At 39.6% G+C, this 15,374-nt stretch overlaps 2 protein-coding genes across 2 annotated transcripts in view; both read left to right on the top strand.

Annotated features, from left to right (window-relative positions):
- The window catches only part of LOC145438243 (peroxisomal multifunctional enzyme type 2-like), a 364,670-nt gene that overhangs the window by 200,543 nt on the left and 148,753 nt on the right, over positions 1-15,374 (top strand). The gene's annotated exons all lie outside the window — the stretch shown is intronic.
- Positions 9,633-14,452, top strand: LOC145437952 (microfibril-associated glycoprotein 4-like). Its single transcript, XM_080315323.1, has 4 exons — positions 9,633-9,784; positions 10,041-10,137; positions 11,684-11,777; positions 12,567-14,452. The coding sequence occupies exons 1-4, from the start codon at positions 9,638-9,640 to the stop codon at positions 12,874-12,876; spliced, it is 648 nt and encodes a 215-aa protein (XP_080171449.1). The 5' UTR covers positions 9,633-9,637; the 3' UTR covers positions 12,877-14,452.

Genomic DNA, 15,374 nt, shown 5'->3' with positions numbered 1-15,374 from the left:
GTTCTAGTTTGAGGTCGACTCAATAATTGGAGGTTCTTCTACACGCCTCCTCAAAATCTCATCTATGTAAGCGGTGTCTAATAAAAGAGTAACTGGGCAGTGCTACAAGCCGGCATATACGGATTTGAAAATAAAAAATTGGCCTGGGGTAAATGACCTGACCATAGTAGTCGACAAACACGATGTACGAATACCACAAAAAACAAATACCCTTAGAAAACGAATCGGAGCTTTCCCACTAGGGTTGCATTTAAAACAAACGGTGTTATAAAACACTTCGTTCAAAACATGTTTTGAAAGCCTTTAAAAAAATTGTGTTTTTCCAAAGTTGTAAAATCATGCCATAATTGTGTAAATACTTTCCAAACAACATGTTGTTTGAGCATACGGACAATTACCACCCGATATAGCCCACGTATATCGATATGTAATGGTTGGAACCGGCAGATTAGTCGGTTCAACATTATTAGTACAGATATCTCGTCAAAAGAGCTACATCTACCTTATATTTTCAATTGTCAATGTCAATCCACTATGACGGCAAGATTGAATATTGGTGACGTCATGGCTTAAAAAAAAACAATAAAAAACATGTTTTAAATTAGTACCTTGTTCCAAACATGTTTATTTGAAATTGAATTTTGTTTTAAATGCAACCCTACTTCCCACACGATCAAGCTTCACGACCGGATAGTTTTCCAGCAAGTACCGTGTCTAGCTAACCCGACTATCGCTTCATTAGTCGCTGGAAAGGGTCGTTAGTTATCGTGCATAGTTCATAGTTCAAAATAGAATTAAAGCAATGCTTTTTTATTGCATTTATATTTATTTTGCGGAAACTATATGCTCGTCGGCCATGTTAGAGAGCACAGCGTTGTACCGACATAAAGTTTCAAAAACGTGGTTGTTAAACTGTGTGGCCTATTTTATCTCGATATTGAAGTCATGCGACCCGTGGCCTCTACGAAATTTGAAAAGTGGCCCGCGACCCGTTTGAGATGGCGACCCCTGATGTAGACCTATATTCGGACTTTCGGAATCACCGTAACGCAGTGGTTCCCAACGAGTGGGTCTTTTTACTTCCATTTCCCTCTTTATAAATGCACGTGTGTCAATCTCAAGCACGCGAGAATAAACTGTACCAGTATGCATATTGCATATGTAACATGCTGCTGCCGACAATGTGTAGGTTACACCAGCGTGTATTCAAAGGTGTTGTGGACACTCGGAAAATCACGTGACTGTCACGCCCAGATATACCTTTGATCACTTTTTGTTATTATCGATCCATCCATCTGCAGCAGTAATTAAAGGCAAAGTCGCTATTGGTCTTTGTTGATTTTGACTGTGTTCCATATCGAGTTGGGTAACAGGATTTGGTATGGAATATTTTGATGCTGTCATCTAGCACTGTACCAAGTTTCAAGGCTGTGACTCAATGATTAGCTTAATAATTTCTCTGTCAAAGTCGAGTATCTGGTAGATGAGCGCCGACTTTGATAACGGCATTACTATGTTAATCATTGAGTGACAATCCTGAAACTTACTGCGAAGTTTTATAACACAACCAAGATATACCATACCGAATTTCGTCATCCATCTCGGTATGGAACACTTTGAAAATTCACATATACCAATATCAAATTTCGCGAAAATTCCTTTATGCGGTAGGCTCAATGCCAAATCAGCGTACGCAGACCCTGGAAACTAGACTTCGATAACGTACTTACCACTGTAATTATCGAGTCACAGTCTTGAAACTTGGTACAGTGTTAGATTCCCTCATCAAGGTATATAGGGGGAGATGTGGTACCGATGGATCACTGGGACCGAAAATACCTGAAAAATTCTCCATGGTAACTGCATGATTACACTCCGTGAATTTGTCTACAATTGCATGCTGGCAGAATCTTTCCTCATATACCAAAAATTTCCACGTGCGCGAGTTATTGGGTCTCTGACAGATGTTTTCTGTTTTTGGGGGTGTAAAGTAAATTTTGATCGACGTGTACATTTTTCATTGTAACCTTCAAGCAGAACAAACCAGCAATCATTTTCAATGTGATGTGTAGGGCTTGTATCAGGCTATATAATGGCACATATTCTTTTATTCAATACCTGCCTTGAGTGAAATTTTTTTCGATTCATATATAAAATTCGTAGGGTGGGGACCGATGATACAATAGCCAAATGAAGTAAAATAATCAAGCATACTAATCATGCAACAACCGAAACATGCCTACGTACAGGAACTCTTTATGTAATAATTGCATATGGTGTTTTATCGCTATAACGAGTATTTGGAAGTCACAATGTCAATTTTCGGGCAATATGTGTTTACCCTCAAATTTATAAGTCCGAGCCTAAATCGAGACGTGATTTTATGGCGACATTTGAGTTAATATTTATTCTATTTTTTGACGGCTGCGACCAAACATTCTTCTTTGGCTTGCTGTAGCTTAGATTATAATACTGAGCAAGAAAATTGTCACATCTGAGTTTTTGAGAGTATGACTCCTACGTCCCAGGGTCGTGTGCCATTGGGCCCACCGGGTGGGGACCGATGACACGTTCGAGCAACATATTTTGAACGTCCATAAATATTTTTTAAAAGACGGATATTCATGTATATGTGTGCGATAGGTAGAGCTTGTATCAAAGTGCTGAGCCAGCAAAAGATCTGCTGTTTTCGGCTGAACATTTTGGGGCCAGCGATCATTTTCCAATTTTTGATCCATCGGTACCACATCTCCCCTAATACGAAATTTTGTTATCCATCGCCGTATAAAATTCATTCAAATTGTACACATACCAATCAGTGGCGGCTCGTACTATAGGGCAACTGGGGCATTGCCCCACCTAAAATTCTGTTCAATAACAATTCTTTACCATTTATAGACGCACACCAATCTATATATACCGAAATCACAGCGAAAATGGTATTCTTCTTGTCCTTTCGCTTGTAAATGCCCATATATAGCGAAGTCTCTGCGAAAATCGAATTCTCTTCTGTGTTTTCGCTTTGCGAATGCCTAGCCGGGGCATGCCCCGGTAGCGCTCATAACAAGCTTTCACTGTCTATTCTCTCAAAGCCGCGCACAATAAAGAAACGGTGATTTACTCTCTCCTATTCATAAAATTACCGAGCAACCGGGGCACAATAGCTCTGTGCCCCTAAGGTGTGATGTAACAATCGTATCTATAGCTGAACTCGGTTCCGTCATATGCGTTTAGTCGACCTTTGCTGGTATAGGTCGATTTTGATGGTGTTTCACACCATGAAAACTCTTGAAACTTGGTTTGTCATGTCGTAATGGTGGTATTTAACACTGCCCCAAGTTTCAGGGTTTCTACTTAAAGTTTAGGGTAGTAATTCCATTTCCAAAGTTGAGTGTGTGCTGATCCGTCATGTATCGCAAACAGATTTTACTCAAAAGCCGGTATTGGTATCCATTGATTTTGACGATGTTCAATACTGAGATCGGTTATGACATTTGGCACGGTAAGTCTTAATGTTAGTATCGAACGCTGTACCAAGTTTTAAGTTTGTCACTGAACTGTGTTAGTGGTAATTTCGTTTCCTAAGTCGAGTGAGAGCTGACTAGTCATTTATCGCTAACAGATTATACGCAATGCCGGTATTGGTCTCTATTGATTTTAACGATGCTCCTTACCTAGATCCGTCATAAGCTTTGGTACGGTATGTCTTGATTTTAGTATCGAACGCTGTGCCAAGTCTCAAGGTTGACACTCAATGATTAGGGCAGTAATTTCGTTTTCAAGGTCGAGTATGGTAGAGATGTGCTCCGATCTGACACTTTAGCCTACAACGCATTGCGGATTTCACGCAAAAGCCGGTGTATCTGCGGTAACGTTAACTGAGATGATGATATCATTCTCAGTTTGCATTCAAATATTTACTTTGATATTATATTCTCCAATGTCAATTTCATCGTGAAATTGTGGCCTTCAAGCCATTTGCTTACAACCCCCTGTCAAGCGCGATAGCTATTTCGTTTTCGATGGCGGCTAACGGCTGATCACTTGATCAGCCTATTCCTCAGTAAATTTTACGCAAAATTCGGTGTTGGTCTGTTCGCATTAATTTTGACAGTGTACCATACCGAAAAGGGTCATGAGGCCACTTCTCGATGATGTCATGTAACAGTGTACTAAGTTTAAGGCTTTCATCCACGTATTTATTCGGTAAAATATTTTCCAAAGGCGATTTCGCAGCAGACCTATAGACAGTAATAAAGCCGTATGTGTCGTGTTACACAGTCTCCAGTTTCAAGGTCAAAATCTCCTATGCTGTACCGAGACCGAATTTCCGAGGCTGCTATTCTTAGTTCTTCAGAATGATGTTTTGGATTCAATATGACAGGCCCAATCTATAAGATAACAATTGCGTATCTGTCCGAACTCGTTGACCTTTCCAATCAGGCTTACGCTATCTCTCGAGGAATAGTCATTTCTATTTCTGCAGATAATTAGTCAGGTCTAGTGCGAACATGAACCGTGTTGAATCTTTGTTCCGTACACCGTTTACGCAGTTACCACACTTCAAGTCACAGCTCACCGGCGGACCTCTCGTGGCACATACGTTAAAATCAGAGATGCCACTGGGATATTTCGGAAAAACCCAGATGTGGAGGCGAAATAAACCCAGAAAAACCCAGATCCTATATTTCACTCAAAAGACACGAAATAGCTGTGAAAGTGGAGCCTGATAGTCGTCGAATACACTCATACAGTCATTGAACCCTTTAATATTGAATTTACAACAGTTCATAATACTCATATTGCTTGGTTAACACTGCGAATCGCACAAAAAACATGTTGTTTTCCTCTCGACACATCGCAATGAAACAATTGGGGCGCAGCGTGAATACTTAATAGTGTACCGGTACTAATTATATCATCGCGCTGCGAAAGTTTAATGCGATGCCATCCATTCCCTATTTCTAAGGATGATTTCATGTATTTTCAGCGACCTGAACAGATTGAAAGTAGGTTTCGATTGATTAATCCTACGACAATTACTTTTATTTGGAATAATCACAGACCAATGTATAGTGGAAATAAATAGCTGCCAAATCATGAAATTTAAGGTTAGGGTTCAAATGTGCCGATAACCAATGCCTCTGATTAACTTGCTAGGGGTGTCCAACTAACTAACTCTCTCTGAGTGTCCCTGTTGGAACTATCAATATACTCAGATAACAATAGGATTATATTAGTCGGATCATCACCTGGTCTGTTCATGTGCTTGTGCATACCATACAGTTACATGATATTTATCGATACATGCCGAATTGTTCACCAAGTGCCGAGTTCGCTACTGGCAATGAACATGACTTTCTGCGACCTGGACGTTACCATTCAATGAAGCTCCATCGCATCAAGCCGAAGCCTCTCATTTTAGTGGTGAAACAGATTCTCAACACTCTGTCGATACAATAACAGCAAAATCCATCGACAATGGCGAACTGAAGTGCGTGCATTTTACGATATTGCCACCATACTAATCTAATATTTAATTTTCGAGCGTAAAACTGACCTGGCGAACTGGATGTTGAAAAAAACCCAGATTTCAAGGATAAAAACCCAGAAACCCAGGTGATGCTCAAAAAACCCAGATCTGGGTGGAAAAACCCAGGAGTGGCATCTCTGGTTAAAATCACTGTTGCCGGGAAATTCATGTTACCGTACCATCATTAAGTTACTTGTTTACGTTGGAAAACGCCATTGTGACGTCATCGTGATAAAAAGTCGCTTGCAGCCCTTGCCCCACCACCCGATATTGTCACGAGCCGCCACTGATACCAATACCGGCTTTTGCGAAAAATCTGCTATGCGGTATAGGCAGAATGCCAGATCAGCGCGCACCCTGACATACTCGACTGTGATAACGAAATTGCTACCGTAATCATTGAGTTACAGCCTCAAAACTCGATACATATCTATATTATGAAATTCTGTTCTCCATCGCGGAATAAAATACATTTAAAACCTACATATAGCAATTCCAGCTTTTGTGAAAAATCTGTCATGCGGTAGGCTGGATTTCAACTCAGCGCTCAACCTGATATACTCGAATATGATATCGAAATTACTAACCTACTCATCGACTCACACCCTTAAAATTGGTTCTGGGTAACATGCAATCATCTGGCCTTCAACCTACCGCATAACAGATTCTTCGCGAAAGACAGTAGTATTAATATGTGTAGATTTTGATTGTGTTCTATACGGCGATGGAAAACAAAATTTCGTATTATATACCTTGATGAGGGAATCTAACACTGTACCAAATTTCAAGACTGTAACTCGATAATTACAGTAGTATGTACGTTATCGAAGTCTAGTATCCAGGGTCTGCAACTTTTACAGAGAAATTATTCCGCTAATCATTGAGTCACAGCCTTGAAACTTGGTACAGTGATAGATGACAGTCTCAAAATATACCATACCAAATCCTGTTACCCAACTCGATATGGAACACAGCCAAAATCTACAAAGACCAATAGCGACTTCGCCTTTAATTACTGCTGCAGATGGATCGATAAATAACAAAGTGATCAAAGGTATCTGGGCGTGACAGTCACGTGATTTTCCGAGTGTCGACACCACCTTTGAGTACACGCTGGTTACACTGTGTACATTGACTTACACTACAATGATGCATCTACCAGAACGCATATTGATTGCAGTCAAATCAGGATTGGCGCGTCTATTACGTAATAGAAAGCATGCGGTTTTGTTCAGGAAAGACAAAAATCCTCTTTAAATTTGCTTACACTGAAAAAGTTTCGGCATTGCACTTTTGGTCATTTGTTTTAAAAATGTATATCCCCGAGGAAACACGTTTGACGAAGGGCGACTATAGAAATCCTAACAGTGCGAGGCGCAACTACCGCTAAAAACCTCTGACTCTCTTCTCCTGCTGTGCAGATGTAGTGGATTGGTCATCAACCTATGTTGTCTCTATTTATATATTTTCTATCCTTTCTAGTTTATTTCTTTTAGTATTATGTCAATTGTTTTTTCAATTTGATGCCTATGATGTAGTCAAAATTTGTTCTTTGGTTCGCTAGTTCTACTGTTCTTTCTTTTTTCAACAACAACATGACAACAACAACAACAACAACAACAACAACAACAACAACAACAACAATTTACCACAGTACAGTAGTTTGGGAACCACTGCCATAATATAACAAAGATGTTTTAATTGAAGACCGTTGTCAAACGTTGTATCCGATGCCGAAGAAATCATTTCAAAAGAAATGCGGGAAAATGGGGATGGTAGCGGTGATTTTCTCCTGTTTGTTAGCCATTGGAATCATAACACTTTTCGCGCTTCATTTCGCGCATCAGAAAACATGGGATCTAGGTAAGTGCAAGGAATAGACGTAATGATTCATACACACTGCGATTCTATAAACGGCTATGCCGATGGCAGATGGCCAATGGCCCTGCTTGGGAGGGAATTGCCGGATAGGAATGATGTAAATAGCACAGATCGACGTGTAGTCGCTATTTGATAGAACAGTGGTTCCCAACCTTTTTCGACTCATCTTCCCCTTATCAATCTCGACATAGATTTTCGTTCGCCCATATTTACGGATCCGAAAAAGAAGATGTAAGATCGAGAAATTTATGCACCCATAACTGTGATCGCTGGTGAATTTACTAAAACAAGGCCATTTCCCGAGATTGTAGGTGCTTGGAAAACCGGTTCCCGCGTTTACTTTCCGATGAGTTGACCATTTTCTTTCGCGTCATGTACAGAATAAGACCCCTCCACGTGCATTTTTTGACCGTATTAATTAAATATATCTCACTGGACGTTATAACATTTTCGCTCCCTATTGCCACCCAGTCGGCAGTCGCCCCTTTGGTATTGTCGCCCCCTTGTTTCTCAAAATGCGTATCATATTAGAAGTACGAACCATAGGCAGTGGAGCGGGATTATTGACTCATATGAGCAACACTATCAATATATATTTTCACCCTCTTCAAGCAATATGTTTGCAACAATGCCGTAGTCCTGTTACACGGAAAAATTCATTGCCCGTGTGCTTCTTCAAGCCCGAAAATTAACTTCACTCGTGAATTGACGGAATGAATAAATAGTAGTGTTAGGCCAAGACATGATGTCAGAATTTATGTATAAGTTCAAGTAAACTTAATTCAACTATATATGAATTCTAGAATACAGCGATCTTGTGGAAAACTATGCTCAGCTCATGGTACCTCACGGAAATAACACCCAATTGTGCCATCAGCTCCATTTTGGAAGGTCGCTTTATTCCTATCTTTACCTCGAGGATTTCAATGTGTGAATTCTCATATTTAAACGGTTAGAATTAAGTTGTCCAATACTACAGGCAATGACGAGTATATTGAAATATAATGAGGATTCATAATATACTGATTTTCTCACTCTCTGGGCTTGTTTTTCAATTATCAGTCCTTTTAAAAGAGACTTGAATAAGTCGTATTGAATGCATCGAGTCATATGACTCGAGTGCAAGTCCAGTCAAAGAGAAATTGCGACTCGAGTCATAAAATACGCTTTCATAGTAGTTTCGGCACTACGTGGACGGAACTCCGCGTCAGCGCGTGTGAAGCTGGCAGAGCACCGTATTGTAGTAGAGGAACACGTTCCGCAGGCTTGAATGCAACGTCAAAGATATGTTGCAGAGCGTGTCGAGTCGAGTCATATCAATCAATTATACGAAATACTTTCATTTAGAATCACTGGAAATACGAAGTGAACTGTAGCACGCTCGTGCTGGTAAGCAGATGGATAGTCTGTTTGCATTTTGATTTGACTCAAAGTAGTCTGGATCGCTTGTCTTGAGCCACCAGTACCATAAGACAATTTGTCAGTCATTGTACTGGTGTGTACAGTATTTTATTTCAAGAAGATCCCCCGACAATATGCTAAGGCCATTGGTTATTATAAGGGCAAGTTTTTGTTGCAGTCAAATCCGTGGAAAGTTCCACATATTTTTCACAAAAGTTGCAGTAAAAAGTTGCATTTAATTTTCAAAAAATTGCACTAAAAATTTGCATTTATGGAGAAGTACCTTAAAATTATAAGGTTATGAGATACTCGAATCGATGCGTATCCAAGGCACTGTGCCAAAACTCAATGTTGGCGAATTGGCGATCCACCCAGTGAAAACATAATTTTCGGCGGTCTAGCCTGAATGTACGTCTAATCAGAAAGGACCTCATATTCAAATGACAGTGAAATAATCAAGTGCTCTACTTACATATAGTGCCAAATATTCCCAGTAAAAAGTTAATTACATAAAAATCGAAAAGAGTTGCAAAAAGTTGTATGAAAAATCAAAAAAGTTGCTAAAAGTCGCATGAAAATACGAAATAAAGTTGCAGAAAAGTAGCACTATAACATTCTTTCAAACAGCTTAAAACATTGTATTTTAGGCAACTCCAATCAGATTGAGAAGCTTTCTGTATTAGAAGAAAATATCAGGGAATTGGAAAAGAGTAAGTTTAAACAAGAACTACTCTTCTCCTGTACACCCGCTCAACAAATATTTTCTAGTAAATATAACCCTTTCGAAATAAATGAAAAAATATTTCTGAAGATTTACGAAGAATGTCTTCGACAAGCTGTATATCCGTGTCCCCCTTGGATATCAAACGGACCAACGCGACTGGCGGAGTCTACGATATTTATCCCGGAGGCGTGCAGAGTGCTGTAGAAGTATATTGTGACCAGAAAACGGACGGAGGAGGATGGATTGTAGATATGTCAATACGCAATATTATTTATATGGTCGCAGCACAAAATAACTAAAATTTACGCAAAATAAAGATATTGGGTGAGAAAACGTTTATCAATTTTGAGAAAAGGAAACAAGAATCACTGGACTTGAATTACCAACATTTAGAATTGGAATTTCTCGCCACTGAAAAAATTGCAATGTACTTGAATTACTTCGATTTGAAGTGTAGCCGTTGTTTATTATTTTCCCAGAACTGATCGACTTGCTGTTTAGGTGTTTCAAAGACGAATGAATGGCTCTGTGAGTTTTAAGCGGAATTTTATCGATTATGAACTGGGATTTGGACAGCGAGATGGAGAATTTTGGCTCGGTAGCTATAGCTGCATGCATCGTATTTCGTTCCATTCTAATGTGACCTCTTACTCTTGTAACTTTTATCTTCCGCAATTCTCGTGCCATGCCGTTGATGGGTATATCGATAGTTTGCTGCATCTTAGAAAATTACAAGTTCCGTATGAAATGAAAGCTATTGCTGCACAATTTGCAGTGCAGATAGAAATATATTAAGTAATAAGGTTTTATAACACAGCTACCAATAGCAAGAGTTATGGAGCAATTAAAAGGACAGATTTGTTCGATCGATTCCAACTGTAGGTTGCATTTGCAACAAAAATCAATTTGAAACAAACTTGTTTAGAATACGTTTATTATTTTTTTTTTTTTTAGCCAGTCTTGAATCTTCTGTTGTTACGTCACCATCGATTGACATTGCTATGGCTCTTTAAGAATTTCAATCGAAAAAATAAGGACCATATGGGTTCTTTGACGAAAAAGGTTCCCTGTCATAAACTGGCAAAAATATCTTTGGCAAGGGCTACATCGTGATGCGGCATTTACTGTAAGCGGTCATCATCATCACGAAATCCATTATCCATTCTGTTCCCGTGATCTATATAGCTACGTGCTATAACGTTGATTCGACGACGATTTCAGGGTTTCGCACCATTACTTATCGTATAGGTCCACTGCATCTAGTGTAAGACGTCCGAAGGCACATAATAGCCTACTGCCTGTTTCTTCATACGTATTTACACAATTATGATATAATTCTACAAATTTGGAAAACAAAAACTTTTTAAAAATTATATTTGTTTAAAACACTGTTTTGAACAAAATATTTTAAAACACCTCTGGTTTTAAATGCAACCCTATAGGCCAGGGTCGGGCAACTTCTCTGGTCGGCGGGCCTAATATGGGAAAATTAATTACTTGGTGGACCGGATTACAGAATCAATAAATTGATATCGTATTCATCCACCTATAGAAGGAAAAAATCGTATTTAATGTAATCTTCAAGTTTAAAGCATAGAGTTCAAGAACAGTAGTAAATGACGATATATGCTACTAATTCTTGACTTCAATAGCTGCGGAAGTCAATGAGATCAGATTTGTCAACAAGTTCTTCGAAATTTGGTTGCATGTCGGGTGTTAAAACCCTTAGTAAAGACTGCTCGTGAACATCAGCTATATTGTCTTGTTAATGTTCATGGTCGAAAATGTTCGCTCGCCAATGAGTCCCGAACAGAACAAGTAGTTTCATGTCCACCTGTATCAGATTGGCAATCTTGGATTCTTTCTGTGACGCATAAAATTTCTCAAAACTTTCAGACTTGAATATCATTTTCAGAGTAGAAACTCTCCGAGGCTAATTCCTACTGCACCATTTCATGAAAGTCACCATCACAATACGATTCTTTCATCGATATAAAAATGGCAAGAAACTCACTGCTAGATGTACATTGCGCAACGTGCATATTACGTTCGTGCTAACTTTCGAACCCGGTTTATTTGAGCATATATACGTTCCCTCCATAGTCTGAACTATATGTACTTGTTAAAGTAAAATCATTGTCTAGGTCTGCGTAATCTTCATCTTTTTACCATAAACGGAGCAGAACTTCGGGTCGATATGGCAGACTGGGATGGAAATATAGCTTATGCGAAATACTCGTAAGTCCAATATTGACTCCAGTATATGGAATGCGCTTCACAATAACTATTTTAATCATGACTTAATCATGTACAACAGATCAATATGCATTATTTGCAGTGATTTCAGTTCTATGGTGTCGACTAACTATTGCAAACTAAAATTATAACTATAGACTAAGCCTGTGCACACTGCACAGTGCACAGTGTACGGTGGGGTATACGGGGCACGGATACGAGGATCTTCGATGAACCTTCAGAACTCCGACCACCAGGCTGTTAGAATTATTTTACAAATTGCTCAGACGAAGTGATTAAATTGTCTAAGATAACCTGCACACCGGTGTAATTGAGTAAAATTTGATATCCAGTGCTTCCCTAGGCAAACTATTTATCACCACCTCAGGAAAATGCATGTTTAAAGAAATAGTATTTAACATCCCTCTACAATTGATTTTAAAGTGTCCAACCAAACGCGTCACAGAGTTGCGACTCCGAAATCCCCTCTGTAAAGTAGGATAATGGAATGCAGATATACTTACCATCGTAATGAATCGCGTGTTCCACATATATGTTCTTTCACGTCATGTAATCACCGATGAACTATATCCATGTGCGGAGGAGACAGGATGGTGTATTAGGTGTTGAATGATTAAGGGTTTCGATTCACGATAAAATTTAACAATACCGACTGTAATCGAAAAGACACATACTGGATTTATGGTATTCGTTTTGACAGATTAGAAATTAACGCAGTATTTGAACTTGCATATATTAGAAAAGTAACTATGCTGAAATTTTCATTTGAAGGCAATTCATGGTGGGCAACGCGTTCTCTCAGTATATGTTGCTGGTAGAGGGTTATTCAGGCACTGCCGGAGAATCCTTAATCTACCACAGTGGGCAAAAATTCTACACCAAAGATCGCGACAATGAACGTGGCTGTTCAAAAGATTTCAAGGGAGGCATGTGGTACAATACTTGCCATCAAGTGAATTTGAACGGCCAATACAGAACTCAAGGCAATTACTGCTGCTCCGATGGCGTGGAGTGGTACCACTGGAAACGTCGTCACGGATACTCGCTGAAATTCGTAGAAATGAAAATGAGGCCGGTTTGATGTAAGCCGTATCAAAGGACTCGGAAAAAGCAAGATCCAAATTTACTATATACATAGTTGGTATCAGGGCTGTGGAGTCACTGGAATTTTCCACCGATTCAAACTCCGACCATGACACAAGACATATTTCTAATATATACAGATTCCGTCTCTGACTACAACGGTGGCTCCCAACCTTTTTCGACTCATCGCCCTCTTATCAATCTCGACACAAATTTTCGCCTTCATATTTACGGCTCCGAAAAAAGGGGACACATCAGCGGAAAATTAACTCACCAAACTGTGATCGCTGATGAATTTACTAAAACAAAAAGACATTTTCCGAGGTGGTAGGTGCTCGGAAAACCGGTGTCCGTGTCTACTTTCCGTTAAGTAGACGTTTTACGCGTCATATGCAGAATAAGCCATCTTCCCGTGCATATTTTGGCCGACATAGTTATACCTCACTGGACTTTCTAAAATTTTCGCCTCTATCGGCTATCGCACCCCAGTCGCCCCTTGAGCATTTTCATCCGCTTGTTTCTCAAAGTCGCCCACTGGAGGGCGATATCGCCTACGTTCGGGACAGAGATGAGCATGGATTAGGATTAGGATTTTGGAAAACCGGATTTCTGAAATTTTGTCAGATTAGGATTGGATTAGGATTTCAGATTTCTTTTTTAACGGATTAGGATTGGGATTGGATTCACCGATTTTCGGGCAGATTGATGTCCTGCGGCGACTGACGGCAATGTTTTTCGTCCCAACAAAGTTACTTCATGTACTTTGGCACTCATTATGTGTTTTATGTCTTTTTAATGTTATACTGTCTATGTCCATTTCCGGCGAACTCCGGATAAATCCATTTATTGATACCGGCTTACTATACGCACCGAAATGACTAGTTGTGAAGTACAAAGCATCAGGGAACCGTCATTGCCGCGTGAAGCGCGAAAATTTTTTCAGATTCACGAATGAATTTCGTCATTAATGTTAGTATAGTTTCACATATTACTATCACACATTTTTCCTTTCACAGCCCATGTGATCAGATTTATCTGTAGAGTTGATGGAAGGGGTTATTTCGAAAATGTATGCCAAGTTATAAATTATGATGGACTTTCGGGCGGGCCAATTGTTATTAGTCACTTTGTTGCATCCTCTTATTTGTTGACATCACATCAGCATTGTCAGAATGTCGGTATACTTGAAAAAAAATTGTAATCGTCCAATCGGATCAGAAACAAATTTCTTTCGTGAGGAGCACACGATTCCAGGTTGATATTTATATATGGGCCCACATAGCATTGTGGGGCTCACATTGCAAATGACGTTGCTATACTAAAATCGAAAAATGAAGTAGTATTGTGTCGCGCGCGGCGCGAAGAAAATTTCAAGATTAATTAAAATCTCTCCAAAATTCGGGAGTCTATTCGTAAATTCAATTTGCATGGCGACGGCCGCCAACAAATACTAATTGAATTAAGTGACGACGGCCGCACAGATTCCCTTCTACGGCCGCAGGTTGGCCACCCCTGGATTAGGATATAGAAATTTCAAATCCGCTCATCTTTGGTTTGGGAACCACTGCATGGACTACAGCAGTGTTGGGATGACTCGAGTCTGACTCGAGTCACCTTTTTCGTATGACTTGACTTGACTCGAGTCACTTTGCAAAAATGACTTGACTTGACTTGACTCGGCGTATCAGAAATGTGGATTGACTCGTGACTCGGAGCAAAATTCACGAGTCAATTTCGAGTCATCAAGTAATCGGCGTCGATGAAAATCGCTGTCCGAATGGTCCGCAAAACGCTGGTGTAACCCGTGACAGCGACCAATCATTCAATGATCGCGCGTTTTACTGAGCCTACATTGTTCTCTCACAAATAAATTGACCACAAACGAAGTGATCGGACCTTACAGTAGTAAAGCAAATAGCAAATATCTATCTCTGTTCTCTGTTTTTATCTCAACCAAACCTCTTGTTTTATTTAAATTGAATTCGAATATAGTTTATATACTCGTCAAACATTGGCGCAGGCTCGAATTGTATCGCATGAAATATGTAGTTTACTAGTTGGGTAATGTATTGCATCTTATCAAATCGTTCAATATTCCCTATTTTGGCTGGTAAGTACAAACTGAGGCTATGCAATTACTTACGTAATGTAATAGTTCTTCGTATATGTGAGCGAGACAAACGCCATCTTGTGTGTATATTTAAGAACTCTGTATTCGTTCATCGGTTCAAAATCAATGACCACTCACTCTGTATTTTAAACAGCTAGCAAATACAATGACGGAATCATACCTCATACTTCGAAAAGGCAATTTGACTTGAATTATGACTTGACTCGTGACTTGACTTGACTTGACTCGACTTGACTCGAGTCATCTCCAAAAATCGAGTCACTTGACTTGACTCGAGTCACCTTCGGAAATCGATTGACCTGACTTGACTTGACTCGAGTCAAAATTTGCAATGACTCGAAATGACTTGTGACTCGAAGGTAGTG

The sequence above is a fragment of the Botryllus schlosseri genome, chromosome 4 (genome assembly GCF_051294905.1).
Source record: "Botryllus schlosseri isolate E-star chromosome 4, Bs_hap1, whole genome shotgun sequence".
NCBI lineage: Eukaryota > Metazoa > Chordata > Ascidiacea > Stolidobranchia > Styelidae > Botryllus > Botryllus schlosseri.
This window is presented reverse-complemented; position numbering and strand designations above follow the sequence as displayed.

Bases quoted from the DNA above. Each gene is read 5' to 3' on its own strand.
- LOC145437952 (XM_080315323.1), top strand. From the start codon at position 9,638: ATGTCTTCGACAAGCTGTATATCCGTGTCCCCCTTGGATATCAAACGG. The intron at 9,785-10,040 runs GTAGATATGTCA...CTTGCTGTTTAG, and splicing joins CGGACGGAGGAGGATGGATT to GTGTTTCAAAGACGAATGAA. The intron at 10,138-11,683 runs GTAGCTATAGCT...ATCATTGTCTAG, and splicing joins AGATGGAGAATTTTGGCTCG to GTCTGCGTAATCTTCATCTT.